Source organism: Chiloscyllium plagiosum, chromosome 22 (genome assembly GCF_004010195.1).
Source record: "Chiloscyllium plagiosum isolate BGI_BamShark_2017 chromosome 22, ASM401019v2, whole genome shotgun sequence".
Taxonomy (NCBI): Eukaryota; Metazoa; Chordata; class Chondrichthyes; order Orectolobiformes; family Hemiscylliidae; genus Chiloscyllium; species Chiloscyllium plagiosum.
In genome coordinates this window covers 1,852,251-1,874,177 of record NC_057731.1, presented here as the reverse complement: position 1 = coordinate 1,874,177, position 21,927 = coordinate 1,852,251, and the positions used below count along the sequence as shown (strand labels likewise).

General features: G+C 39.8%; 1 protein-coding gene across 1 annotated transcript in view; it reads left to right on the top strand.

Annotated features, from left to right (window-relative positions):
- The window catches only part of LOC122561374 (broad substrate specificity ATP-binding cassette transporter ABCG2-like), a 123,684-nt gene that overhangs the window by 83,595 nt on the left and 18,162 nt on the right, over positions 1–21,927 (top strand). Inside the window, exons 10-13 of the mRNA XM_043713136.1 lie at positions 12,490–12,579; positions 14,907–15,031; positions 16,894–17,048; positions 21,335–21,424. Of these exons, the coding sequence (XP_043569071.1) occupies positions 12,490–12,579; positions 14,907–15,031; positions 16,894–17,048; positions 21,335–21,424 (460 nt within the window). The remainder of the gene's footprint in view (positions 1–12,489; positions 12,580–14,906; positions 15,032–16,893; positions 17,049–21,334; positions 21,425–21,927) is intronic.

Genomic DNA, 21,927 nt, shown 5'->3' with positions numbered 1-21,927 from the left:
TGTCAGAGGTAGGTTCTTTACTCAGAAAGTAGTAAGGACGTGGAATGCTCTGCCTGCAACAGTAGTAGACTTGCCAACTTGAAGGCCATTTAAACGGTCATTGGATAAACATATGGATGAAAATGGAATAGTGTAGGTTAGATGAGCTTCAGATTGGTTTCACAGGTCAGCGAAACATCGAAGGCTGAAGAGTCTGTACTGTGCTGTAATGTTCTGTGTTCTAATCCCACTTAAGAACTAGAGGAGTGCAGATATTGTGAAGAAATATGAGCTGGAGGGAGACGTGAGTTTGTATGGAGGGTTCTGAAAATTAGATTTTTAGGTCTATTAGAGTTGTTGTCAAAGTAGGAGTCAATGCAGTTGAGCAAACACAAATGGAGCAATCTAGAATGAGAGATCATAGTTTTAGGATAAGGGATAGCAGATTTAAAACAGAGGTGACAGTAAATTATTTCTCTGAAATTTCCAGAATTCACTACCTCAGAATGCAGTGGATTCTTAGATATTGAGTAAAGTTAAGGAGGAGAAAGAGGAGTTGAGACCGAGATAACATCAGCCATTATCGTACCAACAGGCTCAAGGAGCTGAAATCCCTACTCCAACCCCTATTTACTATGTTCTAAAGCTGATAAGTGAAAAGTCCTTCATGCAACAATTTAATCTAATCTTAAAAAAAAGTTAGGGTGCGGGCAGCAACGCTTTGAATGAATTCAAATGTATACAATGTGGAAAGCAGGATGTTTGTCACATTTCATTATGAAAGCCACAATTATATTTGCCTTCACCACCCTTTCTATAAGTGTATTCTAGATCATAACCATGCACATAGTCTGGGGGTTAAGATAGATAGAGAGAGAGACAGGGGATGGGAGACAGAAGAAGACTGAGAGGTGGGGTTGAGAAAGAAAAGAAGACAAGGTGTGGTGGGAAAGAAAGAATTGGGGTGGAGAGTAGTTGGTGAAGGGATAAGGGGAGCCAGGATTGGTTTGAAGGAAGTCAGGAGGAGAGTAGTAGTCTCATGGAGGAGTGAGGAAAGAGGTTTGAGGAGACAGATGGCAAGATGGCAAGATGACAAGGCTGAAGGTGGAGTTAGAACCATCTTGAGCAACCTAGGCTTTCTCTCAACTTCCTCAAGCATCTTAAGCCCTTACTGCTTGACGCAGTCACCTGGTTCTGGTGCTGCTGCGGTCTGCTCCAACTAATTGAGGATGTGAGTGACTAAATCAATGCCTGAGTGGCAGCAAGCCTGTAGTCCTTTAGTCAAAGTTGCCAGCCACCACTAAATGATAGCCAGTGTATTTTGTTTAATATTTCGGGCCCATACTTACTCAAGAATAAGTTATTCCTTCTCCTGCAGGTAAAAAACAGGCTAAAGACCAATAAATACAATAGACAATATAAATGCTATCAATTGGTTTTTCCTTCCAAGAAGGTTATTTCTCAAGTTGGCTTTGACTCTTTGCTTTTAATCTACATCATCTGTCTCTTAACCTTTCTTCCAGAGAAGAGTGTCTTTCTATCTACTCTAAGTGGGCGGCACGGTGGCACAGTGGTTAGCACTGCTGCCTCGCAGCGCCAGAGACCCGGGTTCAATTCCCGCCTCAGGCGACTGACTGTGTGGAGTTTGCATGTTCTCCCCGTGTCTGCGTGGGTTTCCTCCCACAATCCAAAGATGTGCAGGTCAGGTGAATTGGCCTTGCTAAATTGCCCGTAGTGTTAGGTAAGGGGCAAATGTAGGGGTATGGGTGGGTTGCGCTTCGGCGGGTCGGTGTGGACTTGTTGGGCCGAAGGGCCTGTTTCCACACTGTAATGTAATCTAAAGTCCGTAGGATTTTGAATATCTGTATCATGTCTGCACTCAATTCCAGCTTCTCTACTTCAACACATTGTTAAAGTCTCTCAACCGTGGAAACATTCTTTTGAATCTTTTCTGCATTTCCTAAAATGTAATGTTCAAAATTGAATGCTCTACTCTACTTGTCACCAAACCAGTGTAGTTTTTTAAATTATCTTTTTTAAAAATTTTATTCTAAGTTTTTTAAATTATCTTTTTTAAAAATTTTATTCTAAGTTAATATGAGTGGCGCTTACGTAAACAATTTTCACTGTATTTTATACTGAATACAAGTGACAATAAATGATTCAATTCAGTTCAGAATGTGCAAGTTTAGGTAGGATATTGGAGCAAAGGGATCTTTGAGTACAAATACAGTTCACTAAAAGTCATGCCATAAGTTAACAAAGTCATTAAAAGCAAAGCAAAAGGATAAAATTGAATAGCAAGGAAGTTCTGCTAAACCTGCATCGAACCACTGTTAGAACATATTGTATGGGTCATCATTTTTTTAAAAGATTATTAGACTGGATCTCTTTTCCCTTCAAAAAAGAAATGGTAACCTGATGGTGGAACTTTAACGGGTTTTGAGAAGATTTGTGACTCAGATTGAGGTTCTGGACGTAAGTGTGCTCACTGAGCTGGAAGGTTCATTTTCAGACGTTTCGTCGCCATACCAGATAACATTATCAGTGAGCCTCCGGTGAAGCACTGGTGGTATGGCCTGCTTTTTATGTATGTGTTTATGTTTTCTTGGGTTGGTGATGTCATTTCCTTTGGTGATGTTATTTCTTGTGGACAAAACCTACAGACAAACCAATGGAACACCCAAGGGATCTCCAATATCAGGGTTCTTAGCAGAGGCAGTAATGCAGAGACTCGAACAAATAGCTCTGCCAACCATCCAACCCAAACTTTGGGTCTGCTACGTGGATGACACCTTTGTCATCACTAAAAAAAACTTAGAGGAAACCTTCAAGACCATCATTTTCCCTTACTGGCATAAAATTCACTAAAGAGGAGGAAAACAACAACAAACTGCCATTCCTAGATTTCGCAGTAGAGCAAACAGCCATGGGGAACTTCAAACCAGAGTCTACAGGAAAACAACACACCGACCAAATACTGAACTACAGAAGCAGTCATCCCAAAACCCACAAACAGCGCTGCATTAGAACGTTATTTCCACAAGCCACCACACACTGCAGCACAGAGGCACTATGAAGGGCAGAGGAAAATCATCTTTACAGAGTATTCAAAAAGAATGGGTACGCAATTAACACAGTCCACTGATTTCTCAGCATCAAACCCAAGCAAGCAGACAAAACACGTCCAGAAACCCTAGCCACTTTCCCCTACATCAAAGATATCTCCGAAATGACTGCCAGACTACTCAGATCTCTTGGCATCATGGTAGCCCACAAACCCACCAACACACTAAAACAGCGGCTAATTAACTTGAAAGATCCTATACATACAGCAAGCAAAACTAATGTAATTTACAAAATACTTTGCAAGAAATGTAACGAACGCTACATTGGACAAACAGGCAGAAAACTGGCCACCAGGATAGATACATGAACATCAACGAGCCACAAAAAGACATGACCCACTCTCACTAGTATGTTTACATACAGATGAGGAAGGACACCACTTTGACTGAGACAACACATCCATCCTAGGTCAAGCCAAACAGAGGCATGCATGAGAATTCCTAGAAGCATTGCACTCCAACCGGAACTCTATCAACAAACACGTTGATTGGATCGCATTTACCCCCCCCCTGAGAAAAAGAACAGGAAATGACATCACCACAAGAAATGACATCGCCAACCTAAGGAAACCTGAACACATAAATAAAAGGTAGGCCATGCCACCAGTGCTTCACCGGAGGCTCACTGCTGATGTTACTTAGTATGGTGATGAAAAGTCTGAAAACAAACCTTCTAGCTTATTTCCTCATAGAGAAGTCTACTAATATAAGATAGTCACTGAGGAATCTAACAGAAAATTTAGAAGAAATTTCTTTACACAGGTGGTGAAAATGTGATACTCAGTACCATAGTAATGGTTTTAATACATAGTGTAAATGTAGTTCAAGGAAAGCGACACAAGCAAATGAGAGAGAAGGGAAAAGGTGGTTATATTGGTTCATTAAAAAAAATTGAGTGACAGAGTAGTTAGGCAGGACACTAGGATAACTCCCTGCTCTTCTTTGAAATAGTGCTTTAGGATATTTTACATTAATCTGAACAGGGTGTCTCAGTTTTATGTTTCAATCAATGGTGCAATGCTCCCTAAGTATTGTATTGCAATGCCAACTTTGATTTTGGGGCCCAAGTTCTACAGGGGAACTGTAATGTTGCAGAGATCGAGGCTTTTGTCATATAGAGGAGGCGGCAAGGATAGATCTTTACAGGACTTCAGAAATACTGTTAATTAGAGCACAAGAGAAGGAACCAAGAAAGGGCAGTTTCAACAAGCAAAACAATGGAAAAGAGAATTTGGGAAAGAATACTGATTTTGACTATAAAAAGGTTGCACTGAAGTATTAGTAGGGAAAAAGGGATAGTACATAATTGCTGTAAGTGTCACTGGTGACTCTACTATTTTATTGCTGTGGTAGGGGCATAGGCTTGATTGAAGATATTCAAAAGGGAATTGCTGTAAAGGTGGCATCAAGTTGGGAAGCTCAAATATTTTGGTTAGCAAAAGCAACTGATAATGATTGTTGTCCTTCCAGATCAAAAAACTTAATGTACAGACTCATCAACAGTGAACACTGATAGTTATATAGCCCCAGTCTGCGTGCACTGTGTCAGAGGCAGAAGGGGCATTGGAACTCATGTGTCAACATGGTTAAACGCTGCTTCATGACATTGTTCATGGACTGCAAGGAGTCATTGGCATGATTCTTTTTAAAAATGACAAAAACTCTGGGTCAGAGTTCTCCAGCTGATATTTCCAGCTTGTTAGTCTTGTGGTCATACCACTTTGGAATTCCTTTAAACTTGTCTTTGTTGTTTTCTTTATACTGTAACTATGTCAGAATGCAATGGTCTTCCCTTCTAATTGCTTGCCCTAGCCAGTGCAGTAATGCTTTCAGGAGCATCTCCTCAATATGTGTTGTTTGAACTCAGTCTAAGATCTTGAGTATTGTAATCTGTCAACAGATCCTGAGGATAGAGTGAAGACCATACATGTGAAATTGTTCCAACTTTTTTAAGTTGTAATAGAGTACAGGGCTCAGAAGCATAAAGAGAGAAGTAATCGCACAAACATTATACAACTTGATCTCGGTAGTCAGTCTAATGTGATAGAACATAGAACATAGAACAATACAGCACAGATCAGGCCCTTCGGCCCACGATGTTGTGCCGAACATTTGTCGTAGCTTAAGCACCCATCCATGTATCTATCCAATTGCCGCTTAAAGGTCACCAAAGATTCTGACTCTACCACTCCCACAGGCAGTGCATTCCATGCCCCCACCACTCTCTGGGTAAAGAACCCACCCCTGACATCTCCCCTATACCTTCCACCCTTCACCTTAAATTTATGTCCCCTTGTAACACTCTGTTGTACCCGGGGAAAAAGTTTCTGACTGTCTACTCTATCTATTCCTCTGATCATCTTATAAACCTCTATCAAGTCACCCCTCATCCTTGGCCGTTCCAACGAGAAAAGGCCTAGCACTCTCAACCTATCCTCGTACGACCTATTCTCCATTCCAGGCAACATCCTGGTAAATCTTCTCTGCACCCTCTCTAAAGCTTCCACATCTTTCCTAAAGTGAGGCGACCAGAACTGCACACTAGTGATGGTTTAGTACTCTGATTTGAGACCTTTCAAGCAACTGGTTCAGTTTGCTAATCTTAGTTTATAATCCTTTATCAAGCAAACTATTGTTGGAGATAATGATTCCTCAGTGTATAAAGCTATCAACATTTTGCACCTTTGTATCATTGTAAATGTCTTATTGAACAGCACTGGAATTTGATAAGGGCTGATAAGACTGATGATCAATACAAATAGTTTTGGAGCCTGTGAAAATCTGTCAATGACAATCCGAAAATCTCTTGCTGAGTGAGCCACTGGATACAGTTATCAGCAAAATTGACTTCCTGGATGTGTTCCAAAGGCATTTTGGTCTTTGCACAAAAACACCACAGGTCAAAGAGTGAGCTATCAAGATGATATTGGAGATGCACTCTTTTCGAGATTCTTAACAGCATGGTGAAGGTCACAAGATAAAAGGATTGATGACCATAGGCCTGCTTCATTCCATTCAAATTCTGAAAGGAGGCTAATGATATTCTATTTAAAAGGACTTGGCTTGTCATTCCAACATGGAACAGCTGTATGAACATGACTAATTCTTTTTTGCAACTATGTTGGTTCAGGATTGCCAGAAGATTACCTGATTGAGTGTGTCAAAGGCCTTTGTCTGGTCAGTGAAAAAGTGCCAAGCTCTGTTTGAGGCATTTTTCCTGAATTTGTCTGATAAACATCATGTCAACAATGCTGAGACCTGGGCAAAAATTATACTCAGCCTCAGATAGATTTGTTTCTGCCAGAATGATAAGTCTGTTTAGGATAAAATGAGCAAAAATCTTCCAGCTATGGACAGAATTGAGATTCCTCTGCTCGCCACAGTGCACTTGCCTTTTTTTTTGTACAGAGCAACAATCGTAGCATTGCAAAAAGCCATTTATGTATTCTTCATTCCAAATGCATAAGACGACATCATGGAAGACCTCTATCGCGTCATGGTTTGCCATTTTAAAACTTTTCTGCTGGAATTTAATCATTTCCTAAAGCCTTGTCTGAGTTAATCTGTTTAATTACTTGCTTGATCTCAAGAAAGAAGAAGGAGGCAAATCAGCCTCATTAAGGAAAAGTCACTGAGGAATCTGATCAAGGGCCGTGGAGTTGGCAGTAAGCGGTCCAAGTACTGCTTTATTCGAGCATTATCTCTGGGGCTGAAAAATGACACTTCACCACATATCTATAAGTTTATCATGTGGGAGGTGACACTGGGCAGCTTACAGCAGAAACTGAATGGTATAAAACAACTGGAGTGATTCATATAGGTATGGCCCCAACATATGATTGAAGGCATTGAAATGATGAAAGCATAACATTTAGTAAAGTTGCCTCACAGATGCACAAGCAACACATTTCTTATTCACTTCTAAAGCAACAAATGTTAGCAAACATGAATAGCCCTGGTCTGGGGCTATTCATAGGGCCAGTCAGCAAGCTGCAGCTGCATGCCTTCAAGTTATTTGTGCTCTAGCAAAGTTGATGGAAGCAGTGTGGATAAACTGAAGGAGTTGAAGATTGCTGCTGAATAAAAAAAGGCAGAGACAATTACGAAGGGTCATGCCCAGTTCAGATATGCCATACTGTGTTGTGAATGTTCACTCTACACATGCTTTAAAAATGGAGGTCTCAAATCATGTGATTATTGTCATGGCAAAACACAAGAAATCATTCATAGCTGGTGAAAGAAGCAATGACCGCGGCCACTTATTTTTTATTCAAAGAATGTAAGAATGAAGAATAAATAATAAGAGCAATCCACATGTGTCACTTGGTCCATCCATAGTAGTAAGACAAGTGGAAGCTTTGTCATATTTCAGCAAATGAAACAGGGCCTGAAGATCTGTGAATGCTTCTCACTGCAGTTCAATGAGTCCATTGTTATGACTAACATAGTCTAGCTGCTTGTTTTTGTGTGCATGGTTTTCAAGGACATAACAATTAAAAAAGACCTTTTCACCTTTGTGCCTCTTAAAAAGAAGAACAAGGGTGACGATCTGCAACTTGTCCAAAAGGTACTTACTTGAGAAAAATATTCCAATCAAGAAGTTGGTTTCCGTCATAAGTGATGGTGTATCTGCTATGCATATTGCCAATGCAAGCTTTGTTACATTTTGCAGGAATGATCCTAGTTTCTCTTGTGACTTGCAATTGTACTCGCAAGCTTTGGCAAGTAGATGGGCTCTTTTTATATTATGAAATTTGTTATTAAGAATGTAAATTCAATTTGAGCTAGAGTCCTTTAGCACTGCTTGTTTCAATCCTTACTCACTGAACTCAATGCTGCCTATGGAGAACTAATCCTCCATACTGATGTGAGGTGAATAAGTTCAGGGAAGGTCCTGCAAAGATTTTTAGATCTGATGCCTGAAATCGTCACTTTCTTTAAATCAAAAATCAAGTGACCAGCGAGTGGACTTCAGGTTCCTTACAGACATGCTAAAACTGAATGAGCTGAACTGCGAATTGCAGAGAATTCACTGAGACGTAGCACATATGATCGGTGTTGAGAATGCTTTGAAATTGAAATTAGGTCTATGGTCTTCTCGGTTAAAAAATAAAATGCTGAAACATTTCCTGAGTTTGGAGAAAATGTTATAAAAACAAATCAAAGAAGAAATCTACTCTAAAAACCTCAATACACACCCGAGTAAATTAGCAGAAGAATATAACAAATATTTCAGGAATTAGATGTGATAGAACAAATCGTTATGTTTGTTTCAAATCCATTCTTCCCAAATAGATTACTTTACAGTGTGGAAACAGGCCCTTCGGCCCAACAAGTCCACACCGACCCGCCGAAGCGTAACCCACCCCTACCCCGACATTTACCCCTTACCTAACACTACGGGCAATTTAGCATGGCCAATTCACCTAACCTGCACATCTTTGGACTGTGGGAGGAAACCGGAGCACCCAGAGGAAACCCACGCAGACACGGGAAGAACGTGCAAACTCCACACAGTCAGTCGCCTGAGGCGGGAATTGAACCCGGGTCTCTGGCGCTGCGAGGCAGCAGTGCTAACCACTGTACCACCGTGCCGCCCACAAGTAGATATTGGTGGGTTAGTTACCAAATTCCACTGGCTGTTTGACTTATAAAGCAGTGGACTTGATATAGTAATGATTATTCTACAAAATTATATTGAGATGAAAATCAGATGAAGGAGCAGTGATTTTTGATGACGTAAACAGAGAAAAATAAGTAATTTCAAAACAAAAGCTTACTTTGGCTTCATATTCCCCTATGGGATATCATTCTCCCAACTGAAGCTAATCAAGTTAAAGTATTGCACCCACCACACAGTCAGCTATTTGATTGATTGTATAAAACAGCTGTCTCAAATAATAATCCAGATTTCAAGGCACTGGCAGATAATATGCAGTCACACGTGTCACACTTAGACTTGGTGAGTTGAAGACAAAATGAATAATTACATATAGAATTGTATTTTAAAAATAAGCAATTTATTCTGTATTTTCTCGGGGTTAGATTTTGGGTAGTACTTAAATTCAAAAAGTGATCTTGTGATTCAAATTTGAAGACCACTGATCAAGTCATTTATATAAATTGTAAATGTTTATACTCAAGTTCCCACCACCAATTCTTGTGGCACACTACTCATTATGTGTTGCTACTGTGAAAAAGAACCACCTATGTCTTCATTCTGCTTCCTGTTAGCCAACCAATCTTCTATCCATATTAGTATGCTCTCCCTACACCATGAGCTTCTATTTTTTGCAATCATCTTTGATGTGGCACCTTATCAAATGCCTTCTGGAAATCTTAGTACAAAATATTCACTTGTTCCTCTTGATTCACAGCACATATTATGCCCTCATAGAACTCCAATAGCTTAGTCAATAGTTACAGAAAATCATATTAATTCTGCCTGATGACTTTGAACTTATCTAACTGCCCTGTCATATCTTAGAGTCATCAAATTGTACAACACAGAAACAGACCTTTCAGTCCAACTCATCCATGCTGACCAGATATCCTCAATTAGTCTAGTCATATTTGCCAGCGTTTGACCCATATCCTCCTAAGCTCCATCCTGATGCCTTTTAAATGTTGTAATTGTACTAGCCTCCACCATCTCCTCTGGTCACCCATTCCATACATGCAACGCTCTCTGCATGAAAAAGTTGCCCCTTAGGTCCTTTATAAATCTTTCACCTCTTACCTTAAACCTAAACCCTAGGTGGCCCCGACCCTTGGAAAAAGACCTTGGCTATTCACCCTAACGATGACCCATTTGATTTTATAAACCTCTATAATATCACCCCTCAGCCTCCAACGTTCCAGGAGAAACAGCCCCAGCCTATTCAGCTTCTCCCTATAGCTCAAACTCTTCAACCCTTCAAAAACATCCTCGTAAATCTTTGCACCTTTTCAAGTTTCACAACATCTTTTTTAAGCAGAGAGACCAGAATTGAATGCAGTATTCCAAAAGTGGCCTAGCCAATGTCCTGTACAGCCGCAACTGACCAATAAAGATAAGCATAAAGATCAATAAAGACAAATACTTTTTTCACTACCCTATCTACCTGTGACTCCACCCTCAGGAAACTATGAACCTGCACCTAAGGTGTCTTTGTTTGGCAACAAGTTTGACCCCAAAAATGCAACACCTCACATTTATCTAAAATAAACTCCACATGCCCATTGGCCCATCTCATCAAGTAGGTAAAAACAATGACTGCTGATGCTGGAAACCAGATTCTGGAATTGAACTGCTGTGCTTTTCCAGCACCACTAATCCATCATCTGATCAAGTTCCCGTCGCACTCTGAGATAACCTTCTTCACTGTCTACTCCACACCAATTTTGGTGTCATCTGAAAACTTACTAACCATTCCTCCTACATTCACATCCAAATTATTTATATAATTAACCAAAAGCAGTGGACCCAGCACCTATCCTTGTGGCACACTGCTGGTCATAAGCCTCCAGTCCAAAAAAACAGCCCTCCAACACTCTCTGTTTCAATATCTTCAAGCCAATTTTGTATCCAAATGGCTAGCTCTTCCTGGATTCTATGTGATCTAACTTACTAACCAGTCAACCGTGTAGAACCAATTTTTTAAATAATGGTTTCTAACATTTTTCCTGTGATAGATATTAAGCTAATTTTCAACTTTCCTTTTGGAATAGAAGAAATATATTAATTATCTTCAAATCTAATGGAATAGTTTCCAAATGAAGAGAAATTTGGAAAATGAAAAGCAATGCATCAACTATCTCAGTGGTCCTTTAAGATCCGAGGACGAAGACCATTTGGAGCCAGGGAATTTTCAGCCTGTGGCACCAGCAATTTACACAGTAACACTTCTCTGGTGATTATGATTTTCCTGAGTTCCTTCTTCCCTTCTATTTCTTGACTTCTTGTTGCTTCTGGGATGTTGCATGCATGCTTTATAGTGAAGAACAATACAAAATACCTGTTCAATTTTTCTTATTTTCCATTATTGATGTTCCAGTCTGACTTTCTATAGAACCAAATGCTTATTTTGTTAATTTTTAGTTTACAGAAATTTACAGAAATTGTCACTATCCGTTTTTACATTTCTGGCAAATTTTGTCTCAGGCTCTATTTTTACCCTCAGACATTTTGTTTATATGATTTTTAATATTTTTACTTAACCACAGACGACAGGTCTGTCATTTCAAATCTCTCTTATTCACTGGAATGTGTCTATACTGTATATTCTGAAATATCCTCGTAAATGTTTTTCACTCCATCTCTATTAAACTATCCTTTAACCTCATTTGCCAATTCACTTTAGCCAACTCTGCTGTCATGCCTTCATAATTTATCTTTTTTATGAGCCCTGAATCTATTAATCTCTCCCCAAAACTGAATGTAAAATTTAATCTTATTACAATTGCTGCTACCGAAGGGAAACTGGAGTCCTGCCTCAGGACATTTCATTTTACTAAGGTTATGATGATGGAATTCTGTCATTCCCTTAACTGAGACCTGAAACCTTCAAAAAGGCGTGTCAGTCTTTCAAATGTCAAAGAAGATTGTCATTGCCTTTTCCTTTGCAACTTTTCAAGTGCCAGCTGGCGACATAAGTAGTGTCACCACTCACCAGCCACAGAAGAACCCACAAGATGATAGAGGACTTCATTCTCTTCTCTGAGGAAGGACGATCAGGATGAAAAGACATCTAAATTTCCCAGGATTGTTGGTCTGCTGATGTTACAGGGCATAATCAACCAGACACAAATGCTGTGTGGATCTCCAGGTCAGCGGAATATGATAACACAACCACAAGAGTTGCCACACAATAAAAATATAGTTGATTGACAATCAGTTTTAGTGAATGCTTGTTTACTTGGAATAATGCATGATGCTTTTGCCAGGCTGAACCACCCTTCCACTATCCACAACCCACAATCTGAGGGCTTTCATGAGAATCATGCATTTAACCCATCCATCAGCTAAAACACAAATTTCATTGCTTAGATTGATTGGTGTGATTGAATTGGTATGTACAATTTACACTTGATATGTGTTTGTGATAATGTGTAGTGGTACTATACTTTTCAACTCTGGTCTCCAGCATCTGCAGTCCTCACTTTCCCCCAGTTTCCAATAAGTTCAGCATGCTGATCCACAAACCCCTGCATCCTTTTTTTGTGCATAATGTCCAGCTAAGTGAGGAATATTTCAAAATGTTTACCACAATAAAATCAGATTTTGTAATATTAGGAAAGTGGAGCAGACTAATATGTAGTACTGACCAAAAAGCATGCATTTGTAATGTTTATTGCATACTTTAAATGAACTTTGCTAATTATTGTATTTCTTACATTGTAGAGTCGGTTCTTTCCATTTCCTTGCTTCCTATGAATGCTTTAGTAGTGTGTCTGCTGTGGCATTGTTCATCCAAGCCAGGAAAATCTTCATGTAAGCATACAGTTGTTGTAACTATAAACTATAAATGGTTGTTTATGAATTTTTTAGCTGTTCTGATTATTGACATAACACAGCATATCTACAGAATCTTTTTTTTATCATTGACTTTGGAAAACACTCAGTGCTGCTTAGTACTGTTTCAACCAAAATTAGCCATTGTCATTCTGTGATTCTCAAGCCTTTGCAGGATGGGTCTAACCATCTTAAACACTATTGAGCTACAATTCACATCGAAACTTTTCGGCTGGGCTCCACCATCTCAAATCTTTTGGAATGCTGGTGCTGGTAGCTTGGGAAACTTTAGGCTATTTTGCCTACATAAAAATACAGAGGAAGTCTCTGGAGTTTAGCAGAAACCTACTAACTGTGAAGCACTAAAGAAATATTGATGGTATGATAAGTCACAAATATAGATATTTTAGGGATATAACTGACAAAGAAAATTCCCCCTGCTCCAATCAGCCTATAAAATGGCATAGTTTCCCTTTTTGGCTTCATGACTTCTATCGGAAAGGATTTTATTTGTGAAGCTCTTCTGAACAGAGTATCATTAAGCTTGCTGGTGAGAACCTGCTTGTCTCATCTACCATAAGTCACCTGATATTTTTTGAAATTTGCAAAAAGTTTAAGGTCACGTAAACTGGGACCAGCATCACTATTCTTCTAATCTTCAGGCTGCAGAAGACATGTTTTTCTGATTGTTTCAGGAGAAATCACAAACTTCTGAGGAACAAATGTTCATTCTGCTGTTTACTTTGATTACAAATATCCTCTTATCAGGAAGGGACAAGATGGGAATTTTAGTATGGAGACGTGTGGAGGAGTACGCTCAGGTGTGATTGAGGGTTACAGTTGGCAAAAATGTAATCATATCTAAATACTAGCTCCAATATGCCTAATTTTAGGGCCTGAATTTGCAGCCTTATAAATATTGGATCTAGTACTGTTTCTGTTAAAGAAAAGGCCATTCCCAGTTCTAACATTGTTCACCAGGGAGCAGGGAAACCATTTGCCTTCCAGATGAAATTAAGTGAGAGAATCAGAGGTGTCATTTTAGACATTTTTAATTAATTCATTCAGATGTGCTGACACACCTCTGGAGCAAGTGGGACTTGAGCTCAGACCTCCTGGCTGACACTGCCATTGCACCTCGAGAGCCCTCACCATTTTCCTTCCAATTGAAGCTAATTAAATTCTGTTTAAAAAACCCCTTTAACACATTGCGTCAGCTGAATATAGAAATGTTTGCAAGTGATGTACAGATTATTCATGCCTTCAGAAGCAAAGTAACTGAAAAGGAATAGTGAAGAGTGGAAAGCAAATCATAGCTGCCCAGGGCCTCACCCTAGCTAGTCAAAGGTTACTGTGAAAGTCCATAGTGTTGGGGGTAAGATTGGCTAGCTAACATAAACAGAGATTAGACATAAATGAACTATTTTCTGGTTGACAAGGTGTAATGGTGTAATGGTGATCCACAGGGATCACTTCTGCGGCCTCAACATTTTAAAATTTAGACTTGGATGAAAGGGCCAAATGCATGGTTGCCAAATTTACTGATGTTGAAAAGAAAGGTAGCAAAGTATGTTGTACATAAGACATGATGAATATTTTCATTGTGTGAGGAGAATGAAATACAAACATGGTGAAGTTCAGTTATACCCGACACCAGTGAGACAACACCTGGAAAACTGTACGTAGTATTAGTGTCCTTCTTTAAGGATGTAAATACATTGAAGCCAGTTCAGCGAAGTTTTACTAGACTAACACGTGGTGTGCGGTGAAGGGTAGTGAGGAGCCAATGGCCCAGTGGTATTATTGCAGCTCTGTTAATCCAGAGACCCAGGTCATGTTCTGATGACTCAGGTTCAAATTCCACCATAGCAGATGGTATAATTTGAATTCAATAAACTCTGGAAGTAAGAGTCTAGTGATGCTCATGAATCCATTGTCGATTGTTGAAAAAACCCATTTGGATCACTAATGTCCTTTAGGGAAGGAAACTGCCACCCTTATCTGGTCTGGCCAACATGTGACAGCAATGTGGTTGACTCTTAACTACCCTCTGGGCAAATAGGGATGGGCAATAAACGCTAGTCTAGCCAGATACACCCTCATCCTGGGAATGAATAAAAACAAGCACAGGTCTTACAAGCTGTCCAAAGCAGACTTTAAGTAGACGACTAAATATATGTTGTTAACAATGTAAAACTTTAAGTCACATGATTAATCCAATATGGTAGAAAAGACAACAAAAATTTTAACAATCTCATTAAAAATTGTTATTTTTATTTTACTAATGCAATTATTTTCTTTCTTAGACATGAATATATCAGTGGATATTACAGGATTTCAGCATACTTCTTAGCAACAATAATAGGGGATTTATTACCCATACGAACACTGCCTGCCATTGTATTTTCATGTATAACCTATTGGATGGTTGGTAAATATATATCATTCACATGGTTTTAATGTCATTTTTAGAATGCATGTATAATTGACACCTATGATGCTTTTCCAAATATGGATGCATAGACTATGTTCAGAGATCTTGCATACCTAATAAACTGTAATACTTGACATAAGTAAAGGTACGATAAAATCACCATAATCCCAGAAGACCATGGAGCTGCTCTCTCATTAGAGAGAGACAGAGAGAGAGAGAGTTGCTGGTGAATTTAACCTTAAGGTCACCACACCTTAGGTAAGGGTGAGTCACAGTAACCAAAGCCAGTAAAGGAATAAACTCATACTATTATTGTCACTATGAATTGTAAATCAGCCATTCAGCCAACTGAGCTAACCAACACCTGAATCCAATGTTAATTCTATACAGATAAGAAAATGACTGTATCTACAGAATATATCCACTTTGAAACTTTACAAGATTATTTAAATATTGTTTCATTCCTAACTACCATTATGATTATTTTGATAATTGCTTGTGTATCTGTATCTCCTGAGATTTGTTATATCATCCATCTCAAAAATAGTTACAAATAGTTTCCAGTCCCATTGGAAGGGTTTTCCTTAAATCTCGTAGTGACTATTAACATTCAGTCTCTGGTCTTGGTTTCAAGTATATAGATTCAATTCTACAGGGTTGCAGGAGGGGATGTTGGAAGACTGCACTGACATGCCAGGCATCTAGAAGCCCTACTAACCTCATGTTTGCAGGCAGGAGCACACATGTGGTAACTGTGCCTGGCTGTAAGTGGGCTTTGTAATGCCTCAACAATTCCATTTAGAATTAGATAGATAAATAAATCTCCAGTTCTATCAGTGGAATCCAGAAAGTGTATCACGATATTAGTGATTACAATGAGATTGGTTAGATAGCCTTTATGTGATCTAAGAGATGGTAAACTGGGTTGTAAATTCACTGAATAGTGGAAGAATCTAGGGCCAGGATAACTCAAGGATGTTCCATGGAGCATTCTTTCATGGTCCTTGAGAAGTTCAAAGAGAAGCTTTTCAAACTTACCTTGGTCCTATTGTCACTCATCTATTAAAACATATACAAGTTTTGACACAGCAAGGAGTCGGGGCATATGAAGTTGCCAACATCCTTTGAATGTATCTTTTAAATGGTTCCCAAATTCAAATCATGGCTTCCCCATTGTTTCACATCTGTGCTGGTGTGAAATGCAATCAACTGAAAGCAACCCAAGGCCATAAAAATGTGGAAGGTCTGAAATATCCACTACTGCAACTTTGAGACCAGCAATTTTGGGACAATTGGGTGCAGGATTGGAACTCAGCACCTTTCCCTCACCAATGAAAATTTCCAGTGCACAATCTTGAAATTAGTTGCAAGCTGCTACTTTTAAAGCCCACAGATGCAATGAACACTAAGTTGGGTCAGGAAAATCCAGCCTATAGTCTGTTTCTGTGGTGCTGGAAATCTGTAAGTCTGTCTAGAAGGACCATAGAATAAATTAACAAAATCTTGTTTGAATAGTTCCAGAGAACGATCAATTATGCAATAATTAAGGTCTCTTAGTCTTTAATTTTATATTTATCCAGCATACTCATCTCTAATACACCTTGATTCAGTAGGCCTTGGCTCTTCACTTTGGTTTCTCAAAGAGTCACACTTATGGTGCAGAATATACAAAATAATAACAAGCCAGATATAAAGGCAAATGGAATGGTGGTAGTTTCCATTACTATGAGCCAGTAGGCCCAAATTGAGGTCCTATCTGCCCCAGCTTAATAACATCGCCAAGGATGTTGTTTAGAAAATATCTATCAGGTTGCTTGTGCACTTAGAAAAATAATCATGAATTGTTTTTCTTTTTGCAGGTTATCAGAGGAATCTTGCCAATTTTTTATTCTTTATGCTAATTCTGTTACTGACATCATATGCAGCTACATCCTTGGCTATGGCCGTTAGTGCTGGATTAGATACAATGACTACTGCAGGGGTGGTAATCAATGGTATTTTCGTTTTTGCAATGGTAAGTTAGATATTTTATGGCGTGAGGGCATTGCTCATTTCAATGCTGCCTCTTTCAATATAGTGACTTAGTCACTGTCGACACACCATTTTATCATGAATAACCCTTTACCTGCTATCATTGTTATAGAGTAGTATAGATGAATCTTAATCTTGAATAATGCAGCTTGTGGCAGAATCACGAAAAGTCAAGCAAGGCTCATTTCCACTTTGGGGACATCTTGTTGCATCTTTTATGTTTTTGACAAATGGTGTGGCAAGTTTCTCACTAAGCAACAATGATTTGCTGATTAAGGGGGAATATTGCTCATTAAATGCCTTATTAATGAGCCACCTTGTCTCATTAATATTTTAGTTTTCTGTCCTACCAAATGAGTCAACCAAGATAGACATTGAGAAATTTTACATTGAGACTAGAGAGGGGCACCTGCTGCAAAGGATCTCTATGTTGCATACAACCAAACTAGTCGCAAGGTATGATCCACAGAAACCACCTGCTCATCCAAGGACATTGGCATCTGACATTTGCCAACCCCTTATGCCGATCACTTCTGGTATACTGTCATGGCCCTCTGGAAACAAGGATGTGCATTGCAAAGTGCACAGGTAGCTAGCACTGAAAGGCTGCAGCAGGGACACTTTATGAGCACAGACAGGTACCCAGCCCACAGCTTGGACTAGACTTCATTTCAGAGCTGTTGTCTTGATTTCATACATCTTGCTCACATTGCACCTACATGCATATTTGCACTATTATGCTTTGCATGCCAATGCATGCAGTCACAACCAGGGAGTTTGTCTTGCTGACCAGTGGTCCTCAGTCAAGGGGATGCACATCTTGCTGTAAGGCAGTGGGCTACATCAATCTCACAACTACATCATTTGCCAGTAGCTTATGCATAAACTCATGACATGTGCAACAGGCATCTCTGAAAGTTTCAGGGGAGTAATCCTCACCTACATCATGATGCAGCTGTCAATTAGGACGTTTTAGTACATTCAGTCAAGGGTAGCCTCCCATAGCAATCCAGGGAATTAACCATGGTCAGGCATCTCCTTGGAGGAATCACAGTGAGTGGCTTCCTAGCTCTGCAGTATAGGGGGGTTAGATAACAGTTAATCCTGTGACTCCATGATACCAATCCAGGTGGTAGCTGTAACACTGGCAGAGGACTTTATAACCACCAGTCAGGGGTCTGGGCACTTCTCAGACAAGACTGGTTAGGTTACTTTAGGGATGGGCCATAGACTGTCAACTCCATGGGCGGCACGGTGGCACAGTGGTTAGCACTGCTGCCTCACAGCGCCAGAGACCCGGGTTCAATTCCCGCCTCAGGCGACTGACTGTGTGGAGTTTGCACGTTCTCCCCGTGTCTGCGTGGGTTTCCTCCGGGTGCTCCGGCTTCCTCCCACAGTCACAAAGATGTGCAGGTCAGGTGAATTGGCCATCCTAAATTGCCCGTAGTGTTAGGTAAGGGGTAAATGTAGGGGTATGGGTGGGTTTCGCTTCGGCGGGTCGGTGTGGACTTGTTGGGCCGAAGGGCCTGTTTCCACACTGTAATGTAATGTAATCTAATCTAATCTAATCCATCTGCAGCAACTAAGGGAAAAGGGGGTGGTTAGGTATGGACAACTGCTAGCATGGAAAGGAGGCTTCCCAAGTTAATCTTAGGGACTGGGGCTTGCAGTTGTGAATGACAATTGTGAAGGGAGAATACAGTATCTGTAGGTTGGGGTACAGTGAAATGTGAACTGGAAAGGGGTCATACAAGAGGGAGGGTTCATCCACAATCATGAGCATCCTGGCTTCAAGATTGTGGGAGAGGTATGGTTACTTCATATGCATACACATTAAGTTGGAGGGGGAAAGCCATGGCCAAGAAGTGCCTTCCATTGTGCTGGAGATTGAAAGTTGCAATGGGGAAGAAAATGACGCAACCACACTTGGAATGGGTGAGGTAAGTGACTTAATCTCTGAGGGAGGATGATGCAGGACCCATGATGTTAGAACTTTTAAAGGGAAAGAACATTGTCCACAGGCCCAGTGCTGTACAGAACAAATACAGCTATTATCTGGTCATCCAAATACATTGCCCCACTGTTTGTGTTGAACATTCCTGCCCCAGACATCACTGACCAACTTATTCACGCCAATACATTAGGACAGTGGGGCTGCAAAAGAATAGGTATGTGCAAGGAGGGCCTTGTACAAGGTATTAGCAGCACCCGTAGCTCTATATAGGCCTTGTTTCTTTTATTTCCAGAACATGCAACAGACTCTCAGCACATATCTCCATCCTTTGTGGCCATGAAGTACATCTCATCCTATAACAATGATAATAATAGCTACACAGAGAGCTGAACAACTAAACATAAGGAGAAGTCAATCTCAATTATTAAAAAAGTGCAAAATAACATTTAGCGCATTGTCTTCCTTGCCACTATATCTTACTATATTCCAGTTTCCCAAATGGGGTGGGGAGCTGGGTGTTTCACCATGGAGGTGGTATATGTGCTGGAAGCATCTCCAACACACAAGAAAGAGGTGTTGCGGCCAGTGTGTGGATGCAATGTACAATGTATGAGTGACAGTAAAGTTAAGGTGAGTGTTGCAATGGAATGGAGATTGCACTGAATCAGTTGATAGAGTTAAAAATCAGACAACATCAGGTTACAGTCCAACAGGTTATTTGGAAGCACTAGCTTTTGGAGCACTGCTCCTTCATCAGCTGAAAGGACACAAATATCTTGGCATCCCTGCAAGAGAGGTCCTGGTCTTCTGCTAGAAGGGCTAAGATTCTCTCCTGGGGGATGAGCAGGATCATGGAGGATCTGTACAGGCTCTCTATACCCTGTTATAAGCTGAATTCTCCTAGGATGAAAGAAAGGCAGGAACTAAGTGGAATTACTTCTGATGCAGGTTTGTGAAAGGTGGTGAGGTGTTTTGAGATAGTGAGGAAGCAGTGCAGAGGCTCAGTAGGCTAAGTAGTGTGGGAGGTTGGAGTGTGTGAATGAGGGACGATATTGCAGGCAATAATGTGGGTGGCAGTGCATGAGACTTGGTGGGATGTGGGTGAAGTAGGAGAAATGGAGTGAGTGTGAGGAGGCAAAGAGCCTGAAATTACCCTGGCAGAGCTGAACAGTTAATTGACATTCTTATAGTACTTCTAGCCCTTCCTCCAGACTGTGGAGACCACACTGATCTGGGTGATGACCTCAGGTCAAGTTCTGATGACATGGCCTTCTCTCCTGGTCCTTCAGGAAGAGGGTGGCCCTTCTCTGCATCATTCCATCCATTAGGTTAGGATTAGGGATTTTAAGAAGAAAAACATTTGAATGCAAGAAAGAACCAAAGTCTACCCAATTGGCTACAGAACTAAAGATTGACCATCTCCCTGGGACAACACTGTCTTCATTGCTAAAAATACAAAAGGACTGTGAGAATTAACTCATCCCACCCTTGTGGTCTGGTTTCTGACCAGAAGAATTTATTTTTCTCTGACTATATTTTGCTACCTATAAGATTTTGTTGTACTTTGTGTTTTTGTTTGTCTTATTCATGAATAAATGTAAATGTATTGGGTGTTTTAAAGTGGTTTAGTATAGCAAGTTAGCAATCCATTTTTGCTCTTTGTTAAATACTATATTTTTCACATTATTGTTCTGTTAATAACATTGATAACATTATTTTTCTGTTAATGATAAAAATTAGTGTGAAATTTTCTCTATTCTGAATAGCAGTCAGGTAAATTGATCACCTTCATGGTTTAATTAGGTAGTTGCTATTTGCATGGGTTGTGGAGATGTACAGCCCAATTATTCGCATATTCTTCCCAATTTTATTGTGACAATTGGCAAGGGCATGCCTAACTGTTCTTGAATCACTGTAGACTAAATATGTTTTGACGGATTTGTTTCCTTTTCCCTACCCCTTTCTCTTTTTTTTTTCATTTTCCTTTTTTTATTTTCTTCCTCTTTCCTTTTTCTATTCCTTCCCTTTCTTGTCAGCTTATTGTCTTATTTACAAGTGGTTGCTGCCCATGTGTGTGCTGTTTTTGGTTATCTACTGGTAACAGTTCAAGGGAAGGTGTTGTTAAAGAAACCTTGTCTGCTGCAAGCATGCTTTTTGCAGATTGAAAATACTGTAGCCAGAGTACATTAGAAACGGAAGGAGAATACGTCTAAGATGGTGAAAAATGTGATGCAATAATTACTTTAATATGAGTAATTAACAAATAACATAAAGCACTACACATTTATAATTACATGAATACTTTTTATCCTCAGACCTTTTCTGGCCTTCTTGTGAACTTACCAACTATTTCAAAGGGGCTGAACTGGTTGCAATATTTCAGTATTCCTAGGTACAGCTTTGCGGTAAGTTATTGCTTATCTTAATGTTACATTAACAATAGCAGAACAGTTTGTGTTTGGTTTCCACAAACGTCAAACCCCAAAGCCTACATTTTGAATTTAAAACTGTTTGTGACAAGGAGGTATTAAGATAGACATGAGTGGCTTTTATACATCTGTTAAAAATCACACAATACCAAGTTATAGTCTAACAGGTTTATTTGGTTAAAAATCACACAACACCAGGTTATAGTCCAACAGGTTTAATTGGAAGCACACTAGCTTTCGGAGCGACGCTTCTTCATCAGGTGATAGTGGAGGGCTCGATCGTAACACAGAATTTATAGCAAAAATTTGCAGTGTGATGTAACTGAAATTATACATTGTAAAATTGATGTATAATTTCAGTTACATCACACTGCAAATTTTTGCTATAAATTCTGTGTTACGATCGAGCCCTCCACTATCACCTGATGAAGGAGCGTCGCTCCGAAAGCTAGTGTGCTTCCAATTAAACCTGTTGGACT